The sequence below is a fragment of the Euleptes europaea genome, chromosome 7 (genome assembly GCF_029931775.1).
Source record: "Euleptes europaea isolate rEulEur1 chromosome 7, rEulEur1.hap1, whole genome shotgun sequence".
NCBI classification, from domain to species: domain Eukaryota; kingdom Metazoa; phylum Chordata; class Lepidosauria; order Squamata; family Sphaerodactylidae; genus Euleptes; species Euleptes europaea.
Window position 1 is genome coordinate 55645731 of NC_079318.1, and position 25497 is coordinate 55671227.

The 25497-nt window shown below is 43.3% G+C and overlaps 1 protein-coding gene across 2 annotated transcripts; it reads right to left on the minus strand.

The window, feature by feature from the left end:
• On the minus strand, window positions 1-24545 carry KCNG3 (potassium voltage-gated channel modifier subfamily G member 3). 2 transcript variants are annotated; one of them, XM_056852990.1, is made up of 2 exons: window positions 23845-24545; window positions 1-646 (listed from the first exon to the last, which is right to left on the minus strand). In XM_056852990.1, the coding sequence occupies exons 1-2, from the start codon at window positions 24534-24536 to the stop codon at window positions 1-3; spliced, it is 1338 nt and encodes a 445-aa protein (XP_056708968.1). In that variant the 5' UTR covers window positions 24537-24545. The 2 variants fall into 2 exon arrangements, with proteins under 2 accessions (XP_056708968.1, XP_056708967.1); XM_056852989.1 differs by having other exon boundaries at window positions 23878-24536.
• Between the last annotated feature and the right edge of the window lie 952 nt (window positions 24546-25497).

Below are 25497 nucleotides of genomic sequence, written 5' to 3' on the forward strand. Positions count from 1 at the left end.
TTAATCTAAGAACTCGGCAGAGAGGCTTCTGCCATACCTAGCAGATCGGAACTTGAGCTCATGGTAACATTGCACAAAGCTGTGATAGATGAAAGTAATAGGCAGGGCCAGTAAAACAATCCCACTGACCACGCAAATCCCTCCAAGAATCCGTCCAGGTATAGTGATGGGGCAAACGTCACCGTAACCCACAGTGGTCATAGAGATGATTACCCACCAGCAAGCAGCTGGGATGCTGGAATAGCCTTCATTTGGTTTTCCCAAGTTCAGCCCGTGTTCAAAGAGCTGGGACAGTGCGCTGAAAATCGCCATAGCAACGCAGACGAAGACAAGCAGCATCACCATCTCCCTATAACATCGCTTTAAAGTCAGGCCAAGCGTCTGAAGGCCAATGAAGTGACGGGCAAGTTTAATCACCCAAAAAATCCTCATCATTCTCAGGACCCTCAAGGTGACGCCAGCCCTCTGGAGCTGAGAATTCTCCCCTGTAAAAACTGTCATCAGCACAGAGATGTAGTAGGGAGTTATTGCCAGCAAGTCAATGATGTTCAGAGGTCTCTTCACAAACTCACACTTGTCTTTGGAGATGATGAACCTCACAATGCACTCTGCAGTGAACCAGCCTATGCAGACAGCTTCAATTATCCTGTTGAAGGAAACACAAGCACAACAATTTATTTCCTGTATAAACCTTCCCAGGGAGGAGATGGGAGATAATTTGGACTGAGACATTATTATGCTTACATGAACTCAGACCTGTAGTAGACAAGCAAGCCAAACAGTTGATTTGGATACTGTTGATCTACACAGGATTGTAGAAACTGTTAACAGAATCAAATGGATCCTAATGTATACACCTCCTTGGTTGATCATGTTTTATTAAAACTTTATTTTATATGCCATATTTGGGGGAAATTACAATATTTCCTTAGTCAATACAGTGCAGATGGCTGTTATTATTTGCATGCATTTATCATTCTCAGCTATGGTAGGAATGTCCTCTACAATTTAGGAAAGCAATGGATCTAGAACTTCAGCCCAGTTAAGCTGCTTAGGGTGCAATCTTAAGAACACTTTCCTGGGAATAAGCTCAATCTTTTTTGGGGGGAGAGGGAGGTATTTGGGGTTTTTTTTATTTACGGTAATTTGCAATGTTTTAATTAAGCAGCCTTGAGCCAAGAGGAAAGGCAGGGTATCAACTTTTTAATAATACAAAAATAAAAATAGAATAAAATGGAATTTACTTCTGAGTAGACCTGCTTAGGAGTGCTCCCTCGCATAAAATAAAACTAACAAACTACATTAGTAGATAGTGCTGGAGGAGTGGGGCAAGTGGTTGGAATAGAATAAAAAAATAAAAATGTATGAATGTGTGTGAACGTGTTCTCTGCCCGTTTTAGTGCTGAGGCATTCGGGACTGAACTGTACCTCACTTTTATTTCCCTTCAGGACTCTAATCTGGGTCCTTTTAAAAAATCTTCCCCAGGTGAATAATTACCAATCAGCTTCAAAAATTTTCCCCAAATGAATAATTATAACCAGGTGCAAAGCTCCAAAGCATTCCTCTTGGAGTGGTTGGAGTCACTGAACTGAATAGAACAGTGTGTTACCACATCCACATTTTAAAATCAGAGCACCAGGAAAAGTTATTATCAGATGACACAGAGGTTTTAAAATAGCCCTGAGTGTATAGGATGACTGATTCAAATTGCATGCCATGTTGAAATAAGTTGCAGATTTTGAATTGAAGACTGGCATTTAATCATTATCAACATAAAACCATTTGTTAAAAGAAAAAAAAGCTACTTCCATTCATTCCATCATCCTCTAGTCCACTAATATGTTTTCTCTCTATAGCCCTTATCAAGTTTATTTATTTAAAAAGCTTCTACCCCACCTTTCTTCTAACAGGACCTAAGGCAGCATTCTAAGTGAGTATAATGAACAAGCATGGGGAGGAGAGAGAAGCAGGATCCCAGCGTCACCTCCAATGAGTGTTCACTGGAATATATGGGCCAAGCCTATGTTTACATAGACATCAAAAACTCTCCTGGAAGGCCCCCCTGGAAACTGTAAAACCCACAGTTTTTTGCACACTGGGGACCAATCTAAAATTCTGTCACACCAAAGGAGGCTTTTTTACTTGATGCTGCCCTGAGATTGTACCATAGCAAGGCCATAGCCCAGCTTCTACATGCAGCAAAATTTGGAGCTGGGATGATGATCAACAACCTAGAGACTGATCAAAATCTTTTAAAAAAAAAAAAAAAATCCTAGCTCTGCCTAAGGGCACTCCGACTGTCTTGATGCAGCCCAAACTTGGCCTTCCTTCAGTAAGGGCTCGGGTACATGTTGCTTTAATTAATTGTTGGTGTTAGCAGATGAAAGTCCCAGCCTTCCATCTCTCAAGGCAATGTTTCACCCTTATCCAGAGTGATAGTCCCTGGGTCGCTAGATATAATAGCATAACTGATTTTTTTTCTAATTGACTCCCAGGGGGTTTCCCATGTTAGCTCCAAACTCCATGAATGGGTGGTACCTTTGATGCCTTGATGGATAACTCTCTCTCTCTGGTACAAATGGGTCAAAGTGGATCACAACACAATCCATTGCCTGTCTAACATCATGTTTTACAACAAGGGATGCCAGCCTCCAAGTAGGACCTGGGGATCCCCTGAAATTACAGCTCATCTCCAGACTACAGGGATCAGTTCTCCTGGAGAAAGTAGATGTTTTGGAAGGTGGACTCTATGGTATTGTACTCCACTGAGAGACAGTGTGGTGAAGCGGTTAAGAGCAGCGGACTCTCATCTGGGGAACCCGGTTTGGTTCCTCAGTCCTCCACATGAGCGGCAGACTCTAATCTGGTGAACCGGATTGGTCTCCCCACTCCTACACATGAAGCCTGCTGGGTGACCTTGGGCAAGTCACAATTCTCTCTGAACTCTCTCACAGCCCCACCTACCTCACAAGGTGTCTGTTGTGGGGAGAGGAAGGGAAGGAGATTGTAAGCCAGTTTGATTCTCCTTAAAAAGTAGAGAAAGTCGACATATAAAAACCAACTCTTCTTCTTTTTCCCTATCCTCACCAAACTTCATTCCCAAATCTTCAGGAGTTCCCAACCTGGATCTGGCCACCCTATCCACCTCCCAACCCCTACTGGTGGCACCTGACAATCCTATTTGCAACCTAAGATCGGCCTTTACAGCCATTCACTTCAGACCCTGCAATCTGCCATGTTTACAGGAGATGCTGCTCATACAAGCAGGTTTCTCAGTGTATTTGTGTTTGTGGTATAGTAGAGGCTGAGGATTTCCTCATAACATGCTGCACTGTCCTCTATATTGGAATCCCAGATATAAACTCCCAGTGGCCATCTTATCCAATATGACTGCTTGTACAGCTGAGGAGAAAATAATATACCTTCTTGCGGATGTAGACCCCTATGTTATGTACATGGCAGCGCTACATGCTCTGGCTGCCAAGAAAATATGTGCGAAAGTGGTGTCTGAAACTTAAAATCTGTAGTTTTGTAATCTGCTTTAATTGTGTGGCATCTTATCTTGATGATTGCTTCTATTCTTCCTATGTTTTATCTATGTTTCATTTAGACCAACTTTGTAATGGCTTTCGGCCACACGCAATAAACATTTATTACTATAAAGACCTCTGCTTGCACAATTCTCCCCACGTGACTGGAAACCCGTTCCGACATATATGCTCCACTAAACTTGTGCAGGTAGGAGGGGAGCTTGCTGCTGAAATCCCATCACCCCACTTCCATTGAATGCACAAAGTGTGCTAAAAGGGGCTCATGTTCTCAACACACACACACAAAAATTTAAATAAAGTTAAAGCTGGAGTCTCAAAATTCAGGCCTGCACTGTGCCAGTGGCAGTACTGATCACATAAAAGAGTGTTCTTCACTGCAAATTTGGGAAATGCTCCATATGTAGGTTGGGAAAGAGAATGTCAATATGGGGCAATTTGAAGAGAACAATGCAGGTTCCAAAGGAGGATGCTGGACCTCTGGCCTGTACCCTAGGTGATTATTCCAGTCAGGGATAATCCTATCTGGCACTAAGCTTCACTGAACTCTGTGGTGCTTATCAGCTGGGTTAAACATGTGGTTTCTTAGAAGTAAACTGATAAAAGGGTACTGCAGCAGAAAAACTATCTTATGTGAACAACAAATTTAGTCAGTCATGATAGGTCGCTTTGTGAGCTGAGGAACACAGACATTCCAGCAAGGAAGATTAATATGGATGCACATCCACACAGTAATATTCTTCTGAGTCCCACTGAAATGAATGAATGCTCTTGTTCAAGAGGCCAGAGATATGCCTTCCCATTAGGGCTGCCAGCTTCAGGTTGAGAAATACCTGGAGATTTTGGGGGTGGAGCCTGAGGAGGGTGGGGTTTGGAGAGGGGAGGGACTTCAGTGCCATAGAGTTCAATTGCCAAAGCTGCCATTTTCTCCAGGTGAGCTGATCTCTATTGGCTGGAGAGCAGTTGTAATAGTGGGAGATCTCCAGCCAGCACCTGGAAGTTGGCAACCCTACTCCCCATCAAGAATCCACTGGTCTTGTGTGACACATTGGGGCCTATATATTTTTCTTTTGATTTTAAGAATAGCAAGAAAGAGGAAAGAAAGCAAATCTGGGGGTGGGGGGGGGAAAGTACACCAAGATTGTGTGCATGTGTGTGTGTGTGTGTTAAGTGCCGTCAAGTCGCTTCCGACTCATGGCGACCCTATGAATGAAAGTCCTCCAAAATGTCCTATCTTTGGCAGCCCTGCTCAGATCCTGCAAATTGAAGTCTGTGGCTTCCTTTATTGAGTCAATCCATCTTGTTGGGTCTTCCTTTTTTCCTGCTGCCCTCAACTTTTCCTAGCATGACTGTCTTTTCCAGTGACTCTTGTCGTCTCATGACGTGACCAAAATACGACAGCCTCAGTTTAGTCATTTTAGCTTCTAGGGTCAGTTCAGGCTTGATTTGATCTAGAACCCACTGATTTGTTTTTTTGGCAGTCCACGGAATCCGTAACACTCTCCTCCAACACCACATTTCAAAGGAATCTATTTTCTCCCTATCAGCTTATTTTCTTCCTATCAGCTTTCTTCACTGTCCAGCTTTCACACCCATACATAGTAATAGGGAATACGATAGCATGAATTAATCTAGTCTTGGTGGACAGTGACACATACTTACACTTCAAAATCTTTTCTAGCTCCTTTATAGCTGCCCTTCCCAGTCTCAATCTCCTTCTGATTTCTTGGCTGCAGTCTCCCTTTTGGTTGATGGTGGAGCCAAGGAATAGAAAGTCTTGAACAATTCCAATTTCCTCATTGTCAACCTTAAAGTTGTGTAATTCTCCTGTAGTCATTACTTTTGTTTTCTTGATGTTCAGCTGTAGTCCCGCTTTGGCACTTTCTCTTTTAACTTTTAGCAGTAGTCGTTTCAAATCTTCACTATTTTCTGCCAATAATGTAGTGCCATCAGCATATCTCAAATTATTAATGTTCCTCCCTCCAATTTTCACTCCACCTTCATCTAAATCTAATCCAGTTTTCCTAATTATATGTTCTGCATATAGATTGAAGAGATCATCCTTGTCTGACACCTTTGCCAATTGGAAACCATTCCGTTTCTCCATATTCTGTTCTAACTGTGGCCTCTTGTCCAGATTACAGGTTGTGCATCAAAACGATCAGATGTAGTGGCACACCCATTTCCTTCAAAACCAGCCATAGCTTTTCATGATCCACACAGTCAAAAGCTTTGCTGTAATCTATGAAACACAAGCTGATTTTCTTCTGAAATTCTCTCGTATGCTCCAGTAACCAGCGTATATTTGCAATATGATCTCTAGTGCCTCTTCCTTTTCTGAAACCAGCTTGAACATCAGGCATTTCTCGTTCCATATATGGTAACAGCCTTTGCTGTAAGATTTTGAGCATCACTTTACTTGCATGAGAAATTAATGTGATGGTCCGATAGTTGCTGCAATCTTTGATGTCTCCTTTCTTGGGAATTGGAATGTAAATGGATCGTTTCCAGTCTGTGGGCCATTGTTTTGTTTTCCATATCTGTTGGCATATTCTTGTCAAGATTTTGATGGACTCGGTTTCTGTGGCTTGGAATAGCTCTATTGATACCCCATCTGCTCCTGGTGATTTGTTTCTCCCGATTGCTCTCAATGCAGCTTTCACTTCACTTTCTAAAACTGTAGGTTCTTCTTCAAAAGATTCTTCTTGGAAAGAATCTTTTATCCTTTCGTCTCTTCTGTATAGTTCTTCAGTGTATTGTTCCCACCTTTTCATTATTTTGTCCTGTTCAGTTAATGTATTTCCATGCTGATATTTCAGCATGCCTAACCTTGCTTTAAATTTCCCTTTGATTTCTTGGATCTTGTGGAACAGATCTCTTGTTCTTCCTTTGTTGTTGTTCTCTTCTATTTCTTTACACTGGTTATTATAATAGGTCTCTTTGTCTCTACGTGCGAGTCGTTGGAACGTTGCACTTAGACTTTTGATTCTATTTCTATCACCTTCTACTTTTGCTTCTCGTCTATCTCTGGCAATTTTAAGAGTTTCCTCAGTCATCCATCGAGGTTTTTCTTTTCTTTTGGCCTCAGGAATAGTCTTTGCACATTCTTCCTTGATAATATCTCTAGTTACCACCCATAGTTCTTCAGGTTTACATTCACTTGAACTCAGTAATGCAAATCTCTTCCTTACATGGTCTTTAAACTCTTCCGGAATATTGCTTAGATTGTATTTTGGTGATATGAATGTTTTGGTATTTTTCTTAAGCTTTATCTTGATTTTCGATATTAACAATTCATGATCTGTACCGCAGTCGGCTCCTGGTCTTGTTTTGGCTGAGAGAATAGAGCTTCTCCATCTTCTGCTTCCAATTATATAATCTATTTGATTTCTATACTGGCCGTCTGGTGATGTCCATGTATACAATTGTCTTTGGTTGCCTGAAACATGTGTTTGCAATGAACAGGTTGTTGTCCTCACAAAATTCTACGAGGCGTTCTCCTGCTTCATTCCATGCTCCTAGCCAAGATTACTTTAAAAAAATCAACATGTCATCTAACTTGATTTGAGCATTCATTCCTTTTCAGAAAACAATTATATAAGTCAATATCGATAACAATAATGAAACGTCTTCTCAGCAGACCAGTTCATTTGCAAAAGAAATGTAAAATCACAGAAACACCTGAAGAGAAAATATTCTGAGAAGAGTTCATTATTGCTATCATTGCAAGTATAAAGATTGCTTTATTGTATTGTATAAGTATTGCTCTTTCCCCTTGAGAAGGGTGTGTGATTGATTTTTTAAAAAATGTTGGTGTTCTGTTTTGCACCCATAGTTTGTGTTTCCTTCCCCTGTTCTCACTTTGGTTTTCCTTTTTTGATTTTGTCAAAAGATGGCTTTCTCATCTTCTAACACAATAATAAATATCTGAGGTTCCCACAACACACAACACAATGTCCTCCAGCAATAAATGGCAAACTTCTCTGTGCTAACAGATTAGTAGTAACAAGATGTGAGCTAACTTGATTAGAGAGGAATTAATCTATGCTCTTTGCTATTATGATTTAAAAGCTGATCTTCCTGTTATTGATTTTCTTTCCAGTCTGGTTTTCCAGAACAGATTTTGGCCACAACTGCACCTTGCACGCACAGAGAGCAGGATGCAATGTAGCCCCCACATGCGTCCGTTGTAATTCTCTCCTCCCTTGTTAAGCTGCTGCTGTGTAGCTTCTGCTGCTGCTACATGCTCTGATGCAGTATGGCAATTCATGTGAATTGGAAGACCTCCCATGCTTATCTAGAAGCATAGCCGCTTGTTCTTCCCCAGCCTCCTGCACATGGATCTACCCATGTTCCTCCTCACTGTAGAATGTGTTCCAGAGAGCTTAGGAATTGAGGAACTGCTGATATGTTCCAACTGAGATGAAGTACTTGACTCCATTGGGGCGTTCCTGGCACAGCAGCAGCAGGCACTGCACAATGGCATATTGATAGGGGAGAAGAGGTTTATAATAGATCTTTGTGGGAGTTGTTCCATACCATGCTGTCTATGTATGCAGGTTTGCAGGCTTTATCTCAGATTATACATATTTCAAAAGGCAGCATTATGAAATTCGCCATGCTTCTATTTCTGGGCAATTACAGCAACTAGATTGGTCAGCAAGCCATTCTAAGGTAGAGGGACCAACTCTCTTCTTCCCTGCCACATATTCATTTTCTTCCACCATAAGCGGAAAGTTCCAGTTCAGAGCTAGGCCTCTATGTACTCTGCATTTAAAAAGTAAAATTATGTAACCCAAATTCTAAGCCATGAATATCCAAGGCCATGGAACAACTCAATCCAACAGGGATTTTCAGTGGCTCTGTTTCTCCACAGGGATATGCGTTTGTAAGAATCCCACAAAAGATTTATGGGAAACTGTCATCTCATGTTTATATTTCCTATCCAAACTGCTCTTAGAAATTCACTGGGGTGTTTTGAGTAACCTGAAGGCTGGTACATTATTTTCGCCAACAAAGGTGAACAAACAAGTTACCTATTCTGTGCCTCATGCTAGTTTGCATCCCCCTTCCTTTTGCCCAAGAATTCCAACTGCTCTGGTCTCTTGTTTCTCCTTTTGACCCCTAAGAATTCCTGGTTCTATTAGAATTATCTGCAGGGCTACAAAAAGAATGAGATGCAAGTGTGCTAAATAGTTAAATGATACTTTTATCGACAAATAAATACTGTGATCCCAGTGTACTAGTTCAGAGCAAAAGGTTCACTCGCAGGTGCAAAGCTACCAGAAGGGCACCTGATCCCTAGGATTGCCAGCTACAAGTCGGGAAATACCTGGAGATTTGGGGGATGAAGCCTGACGAGGGCAGGGTTTGAGGAGGGGAGAGACTTCAATGGGGTATAATGCCACAGAGTCCAACTTCCAAAATGTAATCTGTAATCAATTGATCAAATAGTTTGTACTGCTCAAACATGTGTGCATGTAAAATGTCCGCATTTTCCTAAGCAAAGGGCAGGAAAACAGAAGGCTAAGAACACAGCTACATCATAAGATAATCATGCAATGGCTTCCTATGTTTTTCTGCAAGCTTTGTTATGTTCAATAGTAGACACAGGGAAAAAATTGTTCTGTTTCAGGACTGATAATGCTCTCCATCACAATTCAGCTAAACAGAAGTATTTGTGTTTAAGTATCCTTGATCTGAGAAGAACTAATCTGATTTCAGTCTTGCCATGTTAAGGCCATAGTCCAGGGTTTAATAATTTTTTTTAAAAACTGAAAGGTAGCTGAAATGCCAGATTGTCATCAGCAACTAGATATTCCAACAAAAATGGCCATTCAATTTTCTTTTGTATTCACTGAACCCGAGTTGCATGTTGATTTAGTCCTCATATAAAAACTCTCTAATTGAGGGTATTTATCAGCTTTTGTGTGAAAGTTATTTGAATATAATTCTTTGTCTGAGGACTCAAAATCAAGGTCTTCCACAGCTCCCCCCCACTTCTATAAACCAATCATTTTGTTTAATTTTCTGCTCTGGCTGATAAATCTACACAGACTAGTCTATTTTACATATAGACTGGTTTAGACAGATTCAGAGTTCTTTAAAATTACTAATAAAGCTAAGTTTGTTGCACACAAAGTAATTACATTCTGAACTGTCAAAGCATCTTTCAGTTGCAAATTGCACATTTTTTTTCTTCCAAAGTTGTCTAAAATTCTTCAGTGAATTGGTTGAGCACTAAAAATAGAAAAATCAAAGGATTGGCCTCATCATCCACTAAATGTCTGAATAAAACATAGTATACAGGACAAGAAACATGAAGGGAAAAACAGAAGACAAGACAGCATGTGATTAAACTTGTCAACATCAGTTTGTGCAAAAGGATGCTTTTATTGCTTGAATCAAAGAAGCACTAAACTAGAAAATATCTGTGCACTGCCCCCACTTCTACATTTATTTCCTGGACAAAGTCCCAATGAATAGTGTGTAGCATTTTCTCAGTTGCTTAAAAGTGCCAATTTGGGCTGAATAATATTTTGGTCTTCGGCTTTCTTAAGCAACAGCCCCCCAAGCCCCAATATTTCGTTCTTGGAATGGGTCAGCAGATGTTCAGGAATTACAGTGGAGTCTACAGAAATCACCATCCCTTCTTAAAACAACTTAAGAGCCCTCAAATCTTCAGAATGTGTGGCTGGATGCAGACCATTTACTTGGAAGGAAGTCCCATATACAGTATGGTGGTATACTTAGTCTACAGCACAGAGCTGCATTGATTTCTCATAGGATGGTCACTCATCCCATTTTCTACTCACATCATCTCTCCTGCCCCCAGTATGGTTACTCCTACTACCTCAACCCTACATCTAATAGGGCTGTATAATGTCCTTCAAGCACCAAAGAGCCAGTAATTTTTTTAGATTTAGATGGGATGTAAGAGAGCCATGTAGCTCTTTTTCTTTGCACAGGAACAATTCTGGATTCAATTTTGGATCCTGGAAGCAATTTTGACTCGTTACAGGTAACCTGGTAATTGGCTAATGGCAAGCCAGATCTATCATGTAATCACAGAAATGATACTGAAAGAACCAAAAGATGATTCAATCCAATCACATCCCATAATGCAGGACCATTAGCCCTGTCCCCAAAACCCATCAATATATGTTATCCAGGCCATGGTGTGCAAAAAGCAGAAGGAATACCACAAATAAAAGGTGTGTTTGGGAGAGATAAATGACAAGCCTTTATGCCAGCCAACCTAACTGCAGCCTCTCTCTCTATTCTGACCTTGGTGCAACAGATATAGCTATGATGGATGGGTAAGACGTAAATGCCATTCTGCTCATTCCTATTTTTGCCTCAGCTTGGTTGAGATGGGCACCCACTGGAAAACCAAATTTTTTAATTATAGCAACAAGTGTCTTTTAGAAAAGCACATTCCTACCTTTGGTATAAAGCAAAAGGTTTAAAAGTTAGAAGATTATGATGGAACTTGCTTAGAAAATACAGGTCTCTGCTATTTCTTTGGTCAAGCCTTTAGAACTGCCAAACTGACAAGCCTCATTGATGCAACATTGTTTAGAGAACATCTTGTTTGAAAAGTGTATTCGAAACTTCACTGTTGTTTTGGAATGTAAAGAACAAGAAGAACTCTAATTGTGAACTGATGCTTTAGGGTCTTAGAATTGTGACATGGGAGTGATATAATCAAGATAAGAGGGTAGTGGTCTCCAGTTAGACCATGAAGTTCCAGTTGAGGGGAAACCAGAAGACAACATCAAACAACGTAATAAGCATGTAAATCACAGATGTCAACATTCCAACTTGGGGCTACTCTCGGGACTCATTGTAATACTAAAAGTCACACCCACAAGGAACAGCTAATTACTTTCACAGGACATGCCAAGGACTATTATGAGATTTCAGCTCCAGTACACATGTGTAATGTATTCAAAATGATGTAATGGGATGTCAACTTGTGTGCAACCATTGATGTTCTGTTCTGTATTATGCCTAATCTACTTGTAGTGTATACAAGCAGAAGCTTGACATTTGCTTGGGGTTACTGCCTTTTGCTACTAAGCAGTAGTTAGCCTTATTTTGTGCACAAACTAAACTTTGTTTGTTTCACACATGCCATTCCTTCATCTAAAAGAAACCCCACGCCATAAGAACCTGATAACCTACAATGACGGTTACATGGTTACCAGTGCCGTCAGACAACACCCCTTAGAAGGAGGGAAGTCAGATTTGTCCCAAGGGGATTTAGTTGCAGCTCCCTAGTGTAAGGTCATGATCAAAGCACAACCTTCCACTGGAATCAGACGAAGCAATGGGGACAGCACAATGAATAATACAGGCATGCTGTGCCAAAGGTGCAGTTTGATCCCATCCAAGTCTGTCTGGAAATCCCACCAAGTTCAGTGGGACTTGTGTGTGTGTAAAGTGCTGTCAAGTAGCAGCCAACTTAAGGCAACCCCTTATGGGGTTTTCAAGGCAAAAGACTAACAGAGGTGGTTTTTCCAGTGCCTTCCTCTGCATAGCTACCTTGGTATTCCTTGGTGGTCTCCCATCCAAATACTAACCAAGGCTGCCCCTGCTTAGCTTCTGAGATCTGATGAGATCAGGATATACCATGTTGACTTCCCTCCTGATTCAGTGGGACTTACCTGTCTGGTAAATATACTCAGAACCGACGCTTAAGAATTTTTCAGTGCCACTGGCTTTGATGCATGAAATTTATAACTCAGTCCTATGCATCTTTGAGAGCCAGAGTGGTATAGTGGTTAAGAGCGGTGGACTCTAATCTGGAGAAGTGGGTTTGATTCCCCACTCCTCCACATGAAGCCTGCTGGGTGACCTTGGGCCAGTCACAGTTCTCTCAGAATTCTCACAGCCCACATGGACGCAGGCAATGACAAACCACCTTCAAATGTCTCTTGGTTTGAAAACCCCAAAGGGTCACCATAAGTCAGCTGTGACTTGATGGCACTTTCAACCACCATATATCTTTACTTAGATTGCCCCACTGAATTAAACTGAGTTTATGTCAAGTAAGTATGCATAAGAATGTTGCCTCAAGTATATGCATAACCCTTCTGCTGAAACCAAAAGGACTTCAAAGACTTTCTCTTTAGCTGGATCCAGCCCTATAAGTGTTACTCTTGGGACCTAATCACTTAGTTGTGTGATTTAAGAACAATAATTTGACTGAGATTGATAAGCATGAACTTTCTCTCTGTAGCAGTCCTGATACCCTAGACTAGCCTGATCTTATCTGACCTCAGAAGCTAAGCAGGGTTGGTACTTGGATGGGAGGACTGGGGCTGCTATGCAGAGGAAGACAATGGCAAACTACCTCTTCTCATCTCTTCCCTTGAAAAATCCATGAGGTCAAATTTCATGCGGTCATCAGGAGTTGGTTGCAACTCAATGACAAACTTTACCTTTTAATTGTATGCAAGTTTCTCATACTCCTAATTGACACGTATAAGCATTATCTTATAAAATATGGAAGACTAGTCATATTTGTATGTTTAAAGTTACACCTATAGTTTGTATAACCTACCCAGAAACCTCTATTTAGAGGAGTTTTGAACTTAGGTCAAAAAGGGAGATATAGACTAGGACTTGCCAAAATGGCTGCTAGCTTAGAATAGTTTTTAAAAGATCATGTTTGGATGTTTTGAAGTTCTTCCAGGTCTCTGACATGTTTACCGGTGCTCTTAAGAATGCCGAGCAATCAGCTGAACTTTCATAAAGATAAATTTTACAACAGGAATAAATGTTCTCTAACAATCAGTAATGAGGAAATGCTCACAGTAGCAGCTGTTTGGGCTTTAATTCAGCTTAAAAGTCGAGAGACTTATCATTCAACAAGTGGTTTGCCAGACACAAACTTAAAAATCACAATTCCCACATATGGAGGTGAGTTGGGGCAGAGTCTGTTCTTGACGCTAATGACTTACTAAAGTTCATCCCTGGGGAAAATCTTCTAGAAGAACAGGACAGTTTTATTGGCATATTTTTTTTTAAATGACTCCAGCGTCAAATGGCTCAAAATGACCTGTTATGGCAAAGCTTTAAAACAACGACCCCAAGATGGACTTTGCATAGCATGCATTTCAGCAAGTCATATCCATAATTAATTTAAAGCACTGTGCACAGGTAAAAAAAAAAATGCTAAGAAGCGACGTCAACTGTCTGCTATGTGGCAGCAAAGATGATACCAAACGGGGAGTTTAAATTTCCAAAGACTGAAGTTAGAGAAAGTCAAACTAAGCCTATTGAGTAGAATATTCAGCTTTGGGGCAGGAAGGCAAAAGGGAATCCTTGAAGTTCTCAATGCAGAAAATAATATATACAAGAATAACAACTTCTGCTTGATGCTCCCCCATCCCAAGCAAATCTTTGTGATACATTTGTAGCAAATCTATACTGGTTTGACTATGTTAAGGTTAGGACTGCCAACTTTTTAAACTCTCTCCTTCAATAGTGTCTTTAAGAGTGGCAATGGATAATTCCATAGCATGGGAAACTTCATCTGATAATTTGTACCTATCAAACTGGTACTTACAGAAGAATTTCAAAGCTGGAAACCTTAACTATGAGTTCTTCAAAAATTTCTGGGAAAAGTGGATGAACATTAAACAGTTGTCTGTAATGTAAAATATGCCACGAGACATCTTGCATAGGGGGATTTTATCATCTACAAACCTGGGTTCCCCCTTTCTGCAAAATTCCTATAGTGTTAGATTTGAAAGATTTAATCCTCACACAAATAGGTCTGGAAGACTTCATTGTCCTGCCTTTAAGGGATACCTCCTGATTGAAAGAACTTTAGTAGGTGAGATTTCATGTAGCACTGAGATCAACAGTAAAAAAACTTTATTGCTGAATTTCTGTGTGAGGCTCTTCTTAAAGGCACAAAAGTGGATCAGTAGAAAAAGTTTGCGAAGTATGATGGATATTTATAGGGCCAGAGTAGATGAAATGCTGAGGGTTCTGTGATTGGAGCTTTTGCTGGCTTTTTAAGTTCAAGTATCAAGCGTATGAGGACCCAGATCTAACCGATGGATGAGCAAACAGATGATAACTGAGCAATACCAGTACTCATGTCATACTTCTTGCTGAAACATTATGCATTACGTGCTGTTTCTGATGTATTTATATTTTTACGGCTGAGGGAGAATGGTATTTTTTTAGATGATAAAGTAGTGCCACATACTGATCCTCAATACATTATTTGGAAGTCATTTCTGCTCCACTCAGTGGAACTTTTTACAAGTTCCTTGTAACATGCCTACTGTATGTTAGCACTCACAGAGAGAGACCCTGGAAACACTCAATTTGCTCTCCACAGTAGGACAACTCCAAAAATATGTATATTAACATGAACTTGAAATGTCATAAAAGTTGTTTTTCTTTCACTCATCTCCATGAGAATCCATTACACTGTATATTAAAGAAGGAAATCACTCCCATTTGTACAAGGGGGAGACAGGACAATTTCTGCTGATTCGCTCTCCTCTGTGCCACATGCCATGCTCTTCTGGAGCATCCCCAGCCCTTTAGAGCTGCAGTGGGAGGCAGGAAAGCCTCTTTACTTGAGCAAAGTCCCACTCACAGTTCACTGGATCCAAACCTATGAACTGAAGCTATAGAATCATAGAACAGAATCACAGAATTAAAGAGTTGGAAGGGGCTATGTAGGCCATCTAGTCCAACCCCTTGCTCAATGCAGGATCAACCTAGAGCATCCCTGACAAGTGTTCATCCAGCCGCTGATTGAAGATTGCCAGTGAGGCGTAGTTCACCACCTCCCTAGGTAGCCAATTCCACTGTTGAAAAACAATGTCTTCCTAATGTCTAGCTGGTGCCTTTTTGCACATAGTTTATACCCATTATTGTGAGTCCTATACTTTGCTGCCAAGAGGAATAGCCCCTTGCCCTCCTCTAAGTGACAGCCTTTCAAATCATGTTGCTCCTCAAATCTCCTCAAGTTGACTTATCCTGAATAAGACTAGTCCATCCTTGCCTACACTGACTGGCTATAGTTCTCCAAGGTCTCAGGAACAGCTCTTTTCCCAACCCTGTTAACTGCCAGATTCTGCAGCAGGCAAAAAAACAAGGAACTAATTAAGAGGAGGAGAGCAGTAAGCAAAGAGCCAAATATACAGATATTTATACTCATTTGAAAAAAACTGCACTCAAATATACATGTGATCAGCTTGAAGGCTGCCATCCTAAAAACAATTTCCTGGCAGTAAGCCCCACTGAGTAAAATCTGACCTACTTCTAACAAGACCTGCTTAAGATTGCTCTCTTAGACCTACCAGTGAAATGGCAACAGAAACCTACTCATTTGTAATGGTAGTCACATTTTGAATTGAGCAAGGACCAGCAACTGCTGTAGAAAACAAGACATAATTTGTATTTTGCCCAGGGCTGCTGAGAGTCACCATGGGGGGGGGGGTCTGTTCCCAGGGGGCAGGGCTTAGGAATCAGGTCCACAAAGATTCTCCCTGGGCTTCAGATTTAGACAGTGCTTGATAAGAAGAGAAAGGCTGCTACTATGTCCCGGACCATTCAGGTTTCCCTCTTTGGCAGGCCTGGTTTTGGCCTGCACACACGTTGCATCCAAATATATGGTAGTAAATACACATTTTGAGGTGTACATGAGGGGAGAACTGTGACAGAGCCTCTGAACATAAGATCAATTCACAGATTAGCAAGATTCATGAAAAGAACTCCAACAGAATCGTTGTTCTTGTTCATATTGGTGGAAGAATTCTTAAAGCCTCTTTTACGTCTAAAGGCTGTTCTTTTAATTTACCACGACGGCGGCTGGCACTCCCTTTTGCAAACTCCCCATTTCCAGTCTGTCTATTAAGACTCATCAAGGGAATCAGGACCATCATGCTGTGAGATCCCCCAGCCCTAATAAACATCAAGAGCCCTCACTGGCAACAGTTTTAGAGGATAGCCGCGTTGGTCTACAGTGGAACAACTAGATTTGAATCCAGTAGCACCTTCGATTTTCAGGGTATAAGCTTTCAAGAGTCAAAGCTCCCTTAATCAGATCTAATGTGCTATTGGACTCGATTCTAGCTGTCTCACTGGCAACAGATCACGATGGGTAGCCGTGTAAGTCTGTCTGTTAGCAGTAGAAAAGAGCAAGAGTCCAGTAGCATCTTAAAGACTAACAAAATTTCTGGCAGGGTATGAGCTTTCGTGAGTCACAGCTCACTTCTTCAGATACCTGGCAACAGATACGGATCTCCACAGTGACTCTAATACAGGGTTCCCCAGTGTGGCACCCATAATGCCCACCAAGCTTTACAGAAAATGGGCTTGACCATTGTAAGGCCGGGCTTGTTACTGGCTTACCTCATTCAAATGAAAAGGTTTTCCACCGGAGGATCAGAAGACTGGTAAGCACTTGGGCTTTCTAGCAGCAGCCATCTGAGGTTTGGCTCTGCTTCCTGTGGCAGCGATTTCTGAGGGGTGCACACCACACCCTCTCAAAATTCCCAAGGTCCCCACAGGCTCAGAAAGGTTGGGGACCCCTGTCCTAATGCTTAGATCAACTCTTACAGAGAGAGCAGCTGAAGGGAAGAATCTAATGAAGTCCCTCACTTTTTATATGACTGACTTCTTCAAAAGTTGGCCTGGACACTGGTGTTACAACGGAGAGCACCAATCCTTGGCAGTGACTGCAACTGATGAGAGTTACAAGGACAGAGCCCATGTTTTAGTTCACATGTTCAGAAGAAGAACATGCCACTGAGGCATAACCAACTCATGGCTGCCCCATCCATGGGTAGGGTTGCCAGCTCCAGGTTGGAAAATGCCTGGAGATCCTGGGTTTGGAGTCTGAGGAGGGTGGGGTTTGGAGAGGGGAGGGACTTCAGTGGCACAGAGTCCAATTGCTAAGGCGGCCGTTTTCTCCAGGGGAACTGATTTATATCGTCTGGAGATCATTTGTAATAGCGGGAGATCTCCAGCCACTACCTGGAAGTTGGCAACCCTATCCATGGGGCATTCTAGACAAGTGATGGGCAGAGGTGGCTTGAAACTGCCTTTGCATAGCAATCCCAGTCATCCTTGTAGGTTTCCCATCAAAGTACTGATCATGGGCAATCCTGCTTAACTCCCAACCTCTAACGAGCTTGGGCAAAGCCAGGCTATTTGAGCTGCTCACATGGTCGAGAGTGTGTGTGTTAAATAACACATGTCGGTAGCTACAGTGATATAATCACGAGATGATTTGACAGAACCTCTGATGCGCTCCATGGTGGAGAAGAGAATGTTAACAAGGCTTTTGGTTTGTATGGCATAAAACTGCTGACTTGAGTACTAAGAGAGACTGAATTACTGGGGTCTGGGATTTCACAAGGGGCTGGATTTTGTCACTAACAGTGTAATCCTATGCAGAGTTAGTTCAGATCAAGCCCATTGAAATCACTGCTGATGCACTGTAATTGCTTATCATGCAAGTGATACCCAGTACTTTGGATCAGTGGAGAAGCGAGCTTGAGTCAGAAATACACTGTGCTCTCCTGAAAAACAAATAAAATTGGGTAAATGTGTACCTTCATACTGGAATTTGTGGGGGGGGGGGGAGAGCAGCTTTCAAATAACTAAATAAAACATCAAAACTTCAAATATTCACAAAAAGGCAGGTCACTGTTACAGACTGACCACCATTTTAAAGAGCTGGATGAGTCCTACTTTAGCGTAAAAATAATTGTTAAAAATAAGAAAGAAGGAATAGACTTGCTGGCCTGTTTACTTGCTGGTCACCAGTCTGTTTAAGGACTGGCTTAATGGCACCATGATAAAACTCTTTAAAGGATATGAAATAAAGTAGGAGTTGTGGCAGGGCATTTACAACACAAGCCTATGCAGGTTTACTTAGAAGTCAGTCCCTGTATTCAATACAGCTTACTCCAGGGACATGTGCACAGGATCGAACTATTCGTCCTTAAAGTATCAAAATAAAATAACACTGACAATCCTAACAAAACAAAAAAATTAAATGCCAGAAATAGTGCAGACACTGAACTAATTTACAGCAATGTCAAAGGCATTAGCCTATGGGGCCTGTGACATTTACACAGTAAGGTTTAGTGCAGCACTCACAATAGCAAAAGATGCACTGGCAGTAGGGCTGGTGTGTGGGGAGGGAGAGAGTTGCATGTTCCCACCCACAAGTGAGCTCAATTTTGAGCTATGTAAGAACTCAGTTTAATGAGTTGTAGACAGACTCGGGTTAGTGCCTCATAGATGAATTCTCAAAATGTATATGGAAGAAATTACTGATTTTGAAAACCTGTGGATAGTACAAAAAAGATGGTAATTTAATCTGGAAAGAAGGGAGAAAGCTTATTAATGTGTGGTCAATTTTTTTCCTTTGCCTTTTATTTATTCTATTTTATTTAAAATACTTATACCCTGTCTTTCCTCTTGGTTCAAGGAGGCTTACAAATGCATATGACAGTCTCCAGCCAGTGAAGATATTCTCTTCTACACTACAGTGGCAAAGGGCAGTAGATGAATATTCTCCCTTTAAAAAGAACACTTTACTTTTGTTCTCTTTAAACAATCTTTTTTCTTGTGCCTATAACTCATTAAAGTTGCTTAAATAAAGGTCACTTCACATGATACAGAGGATATGGGCACATTTTTTTTTTTTAAAAAAAACCCCCACTACATTTATGTTCTTGTCTGGAAGGTATCTATGTGCCTTTCTTTCACTTAATGGATACAGCAGACATAGAGTTAAAACCAACTGTGGCTCTCTGTAGGATATAGATGACATTAAAAAGAATGGCTAGTTGCCTCTTACAGGGAATAAGAGGATAGTTCGTTCCTGGCATACGTGCCAAACAACAGCACACCAGACCACTTTGCTAGGTCTACGCAGCTGGTTCTCCATCCAAGGGACTGAGGCAAACATCTGCGGCACTGGTAGGGCTGCTCCCATCATGTCTATTAAGTATAACACTTGTCTCTTCACAAAGCTTTGTTTGCTGACATTTTACAATATTTATTTTCACAGTAGAAGTTGCATGGACCCCACCCCCCGAAAACATTGCCTAACCCTGGGCAATACACTAAATTTTAAATGTATGCTCACTAGGACTGTAACATGTGATTTAGCCTAAAGTTAGCTCTTCTATTTAAGTTTTTAAAAAATCACAATCTTGAGTTTTAAGATAACTTTCATCCATTCACCTACTCTGGAGCATCCACATAGGCTCCCAAAAGCATATCACATTTTGTATTTCCTTAGAACATACTAGTAGGCATGAATACCCCTCTCCTCCATGAACATGTCCTTCCCCCTTTTAAAGCCTTTCAAGTTGGCAGCCATCCCACATCCTGGGGCAGGGTGTTCCACAATTTAACTATGAGTTGTGTGAAGAAATGCTTCCTTTTATCGGTTTTGAATCTCTCACTCTGCAGCTTCAACAGATGACCCCGTGTTCTAGTATTATGAGAGAGGGAGAAAAGCTTCTCCCTATCCACTCTCTCCATACCATGCATAATTTTATAGACCTCTATCATGTCTCCCCTCAGCCACCTTCTTTCCAAGCTAAACAGTCCTAAGCGTTTTAACCGCTCCTCATAGGGCAGTTCCTGCAGTGCCCTGATCATTTTGGTTGCTCTTTTCCTTGGTTGAAAGAGCTTAGGGTGGGATATGTGGCTCTCCCCTCCCCACTGAAAACTCTGTCAGGCACATTAGGCTGTGACGGGTCTAAGGTAACGTGAACTCCATATATGAGTGGAAATCTAAATCTAAATCTTCCCAGTCCTAGTCTAGCATACAAACGATTGCACCATACATTCTTCCACTACGGTTATTTCAAGAATAGCTTAAATCACAAACATGACCGGAAGCTAACAAACTTACAATACTGTAAACCACCACTGATTCAGTCAGGTTCAATAATGAAACCTAATATTAAAGACAACAGCCTCAGGATCCATGTGTTAGATCCTACCGTCCAATAAGGACCAAGGCTGAGGGAACATTACATTTCTCCCAGCCTATGGATTTTTTGCTACTGTACATGATGACATGTCAATATGATATTTTGCTTGTATTTCTCTCATAAAGGTTACCTGCCAATGGCTTAAAGAATGTTTTGCCTTAGGCTAAATATGTCCCTGACGTAGGCTTAAATATATTACGATATCTACTGGGATTATACTGGAACTTTTTAAAGACCATCATGCTCGTACCAAAAATACAGTTTGAAACTGGAAATACGGTATATGTATATACTGCAACATATGCATGGATGTCTCACGAAGGATATTACAGACTATTATAAGGGATTACGCAGAATATCACGCGCTCAATTTCACATATATGCTTTGTGGTAATTGTTCTTATTGCAAAATAAAACAGAAGTCCCACAACCTAAAAAAAATAAAGACTATCATGTTTTTTTTCTAGAGTAAGTTGTCACAATGGCCTCAAGATGGAATAAATTTTGTTAGTCTTCAAGGTGCCAACGAACTCCTGCTTTATTTTGCTGCAACAGACTAACATGGACACAGCTCTGGAATTACTCATATTGCAGGATCATTCCAGTAATCTTACTGCTTTGAAAAAAGATTACTCACTGAAGAGGGATATTTCTAGAAGTGAGTATTGCTGGCTCCAGGGAAAGAATGATATACTGTAAAAGTCTGAGAATGGAGTCAGAGTGTGGCAATTCTCTCAGAAATATGAGAGAATTTCTTCCCATCTACTTCAGGGGAACCCAAATAAGAACATCTTTTTTTCCAGCTGGAACGGGATTCTGAAGCCTGCTTATGAGTAAGAAATACCCCGAGAAAGTTTTCTCTAAAATGCAAACTTTGCAGCTACCTACTTAAGTTTGTATCTCAAGATGTGGGAGGATTATTTAGGTAGTTTTCACACCCTCTCACAAAATGAAATATCATTTTATAAAAGTGCTTATATGAGCCTCCAATTGCTTTGATGTTGCAGAAAGAGGGGAAACATGAAAAAAAATAAAGCAACTGAGTCTGGATATAGAAGGCACCTACTTCCTTTGAATGGTAAGAAAACTGACCAGTGAAAATAATACTTGGCTGACTACAACTCTGGTGGAATCCTCTGACATCAAAAATTCAAAAGTAACCGTAGTGGTTTCTCAACCTAACCCCTAGAGCTCTGGTTTCTGAGGATTCTCTTCTATTTTGCAATTTTATGTGATAACAGGCAATCATCTTAAGCAAGCAAATCTGGCGTCTTTCCCCTCCCAGCTGGGATTCAAAATAATTAAGGTGATATCCTTTTTGCTGATAGGACCAAGCCATATTTCACAGACCTCTTTACCAACCAGAATGGCGTGTGTGGTCTCCCTCCAAAGACTAAAAATTCTTACACTGACAATATACAGTACTTTTTACACCACAGGGCCAGCTAGCAAAAATATGTTAATTTAGGAAGAGAATCGGACATTATATTGTGGGACAGAGACCTTGTAAAACTAGTCCATTTCCTTGAAATCTTTCTGAAAGTGTCAAGAAAGCCAAGAGGCTAGACTAAAGACCAGGTTTCAGCAGGAAGCCTTCTCAACTATAAAATCACAGGCTTTAAAGTAGGATTTCCAGATTGAAACCTTGAGATCTGTACACTGTGCCTTTTTAAGTCCCCCTACATTAAAAGGACTGAGGATGAATGGTCAGGAAACACTTTTGCTTTCTGAAATAATTTGAAAGTGCAGTCATATCTTTGGGTTACAATTAAAAGAGACTTGGTGTGATCCTAAACAAAGTTACACCCTTTGAAGGTAACAGGTTTGGAATGATGTAACTCTGCTTTGGATCACACTTTCAGTGAATCTAATGTAACCTGAGGTATGACCATATATAAAGAATTAAACAGCACTTTCTACTTTCACAGAATCCTCCTACAGTAACTCATCTATAGAAGAACCTCTACATGTCTGCTACAGATCCCCAATGTATTTGCATAGGATACTGGGCTACATAATAAGACTATATACACCGTCAAACAGGGTGCTGGGCAGGTATTAGATGTTTGCACAAACTGCATGTGTAGCCTAGGTCATCCTGAACATATTTGTATAGATGTGTAATGCGACATTGATATTGGTGGGCAAGCTGTCTTACAGGAAAGCTTGACAACTATTAGTCTAATTGAAGACCACCTGATAAGCTCTGAAGGAACAACAGAGTTCCTGGTCACAGACCTTGAAAACCAGCACCTAAAGCATTCCCAACAGATGCTTAGCTGTTCTTGAAAAACTTCCAAGAAAAAGGACAGTGCATTCTTCCATGTTGCCAAAGGAGCTGCTTCTTATTTCAGAAGCACCCACTCAGATCCATAAAACGTTGTAGGTTTTCTTTTTAAAGTATTAAAAAAAAACACACCCCACAATTCTTAAGCTTGTGTAGGTTGAGCAGTGCAGGACTGATATTGGATTTGAAACTGGCAGTCTGGCAACCCAAGGTGACCACTGCCCAAGGCTCATGCAGTGCATTCTCTATTCTTAAGCAAGTTCCCCATTTACCTTAATGGGACACACTTCATAGTATGGATGCCTTACTGGGACACATTTCCTGGTAAAATGCTTAGGATTGTCGCATTGGCCGAGTCATGGGAAAACTCTAGGGATGTGGTCGCTCGGGTGCCTAAAAAAAACGTTGGCACTGGCAAGTTTGGCACCGGCCGTCGCCCAAATTTGGCCCGGAAACCTCCGACGCCACCTCCTGAAATACTTAGAATCATCGAGTTGGAAGGGACCACCAGGGTCATCTAGTCCAACCCCTGCCCAATGCAGGAAATTCACAACTACCTCCCCCACACACCCCCAGTGCCCAGAAGATGCCCCCCTCTCATGAACTGCCCAAGTTCATAGAACCAGCATCGCTGATAGATGGCCATCTAGCCTCTGCTTAAAAACCTCCAGGGCAGGAGAGCTTACCACCTCCGGAGGAGGCCTGTCCCACTGAGGGACCCCTCTGACTGTTCCATCTAATGTCTAGATGGAAACGCTTCTGGTTTAATTTCCTCGTGCCCATTTCCTTGTCATTGGAGTGTCTCCCCGCCCCCCCCCCTTCCAGGCTCGCTCTCAGAAGACCCCGCGCTCTCCGGGCCGGCGCTGGCGGGATGCGCTCTGGCCGTCTAGCCTGCCCAAGGCCAGGTGCGCGCCGGCGAGGAGCGAGCAGCGGAGGACACACTGAGACGGGACACAGCGGACGGGACACTGGGTGGTGGTGGGGGGGGAAATAAGCGGTTCCTCCTACCCGGAAGGCTCCCTCACTGAGTCGGCCGTGTACCTGCTGTGCTCCTCCATGCTGCGGTTCTCGGCCGCCCGCCACTGGGGCATGGTGCTGGCGCACAGCACCACCATGGACACCACGACGAAGACGACGGAGACGGAGGCCAGGAGCTGGGCGGCCCGCGAGGAGGCGGGCTCCTCGAAGGTGCGGCGCATCCGCTCCAGCCACGGCTTCCCCTCGCCGCCGGGCGGGGGCGCTGCGCCGCCGCCGCCGCCCCCGCCGCCCTCCTCGGCCCCGCCCCAGGCGTCCCGGGCCTCGGCGCGGAGGTCGTCGGCCGAGTAGCAGGTGTAGGTGTCGGCCATGCGGTCGTCGAGGCGGCGCTGGCAGCAGTGGTCGAGGTGGGCGCCCTCGAGGCCCCAGTAGAGCATCTCGTGGTAGAAGGAGAGCTCGCACATGCGGGGCGCGAAGCGCAGGTGGCCGTGGCGCACGTACAGCAGGATGAAGCCGAAGGCCTCGGCGTGCCGGTCGAAGAAGTACTCGTCCCGCTCGCCGTCGTAGTCGTCGCACACCTCCAGCACGTCCTGCTCCGAGCGGCAGCCGTGCAGGCGGCTCACCCGCCGCAGGGGGAAGTCCTTCAGCCCCTCCCGCGCCAGGGAGTAGCGCGTCCCCCCCACGTTCAGCACCACCGACGAGCGGACCCCCCGGCCAAAGCTCATGGCGCGGGGGGGGGGGGGGCGGGCGGCCGGGCTCCGGGGCTCGCTTCTCGCGCGGCTCCCTCCGGCGCCTTGGGCCCCCCCCCCCTGGCCCGACGAGGCGCCTCCCCGGGCCGGCGAGCCCCGCCGAGCCCCGCGCTGCCCAGCGGCGGCTTCAGCTCCTCGGGGCGGCCGGCGACGCCGCTCCGCGAGCCCCCGGCGCCTCCGGGCGGGGAGCGGCGCGCCTCCTTGGGCCGCCCGCGCCCGGCGGGAGGAGCGGGGCGGCTGCGCGGGGCATAGGGCCAGGCAAAGTGCCGCCAAGTTGGGCACAGCGCCGCCCGCCCCGTCCGTCCGTCCCGTCCGCCCGCGGCGAGCGTCGCAGGCGCCGGGAGCCTCTGGCACCGCCGCTCGGCGGACGGGAGAGAGGCGGCGGCTCCTCGGAGCCAGGGCAGAGGCGGCGGGGAAGGGACACGCCTCCCCCCTCCCCTCCCCTCCCCTCGCGGGCTTCCAGCGAGCCGGGCTGCGTGCGCGGAAAGGGGAAGAGGAGCACCGGAGAGGCTGGCTTCTTTCTTTCTTTCTTTCTTTCTTTCTTTCTTTCTTTCTTTCTTTCTTTCTTTCTTTCTTTCTTTCTTTCTTTCTTTCTTTCTTTCTTTCCACAGTTGCGCAGACTGTCCTCCCCCCCCCCCCCATTAACAGTGTGAAAGAGGCCCCTTCTGCCAGCATTACCGCAAAGGCTCACAGTGTGGAGAACCTTTCCGCTGGCCAAGTGTGCAGAGGTTTCAGTGCAAGTAGGCTGGCTTAGGTTGTTTGGTGATGACAGCCTTCATACCCTTCCTTCCTTCCTTCCACACTCTCTGTACCAACCCTCATAGTATCTGCCAAGCAGTGCAATTTACACAGTGCAAATAACTACACTTTTTTTTTGAGTCAGTTGCCCTGTCTGTCTCTTCCCCCACCCCATTAACGGTGTGAAAGAGGCGCCCTT

What these genes read in the sequence shown, in the direction of transcription:
- KCNG3 (XM_056852990.1), bottom strand. Translation starts at nt 24,536, where the DNA reads ATGAGCTTTGGCCGGGGGGTCCGCTCGTCGGTGGTGCTGAACGTGGGG. An exon ending in TCAGTGAGGGAGCCTTCCGG is followed by an intron (nt 647 to 23,844) that starts GTAGGAGGAACC and finishes TTCCTTCAACAG; the next exon opens with GATAATTGAAGCTGTCTGCA.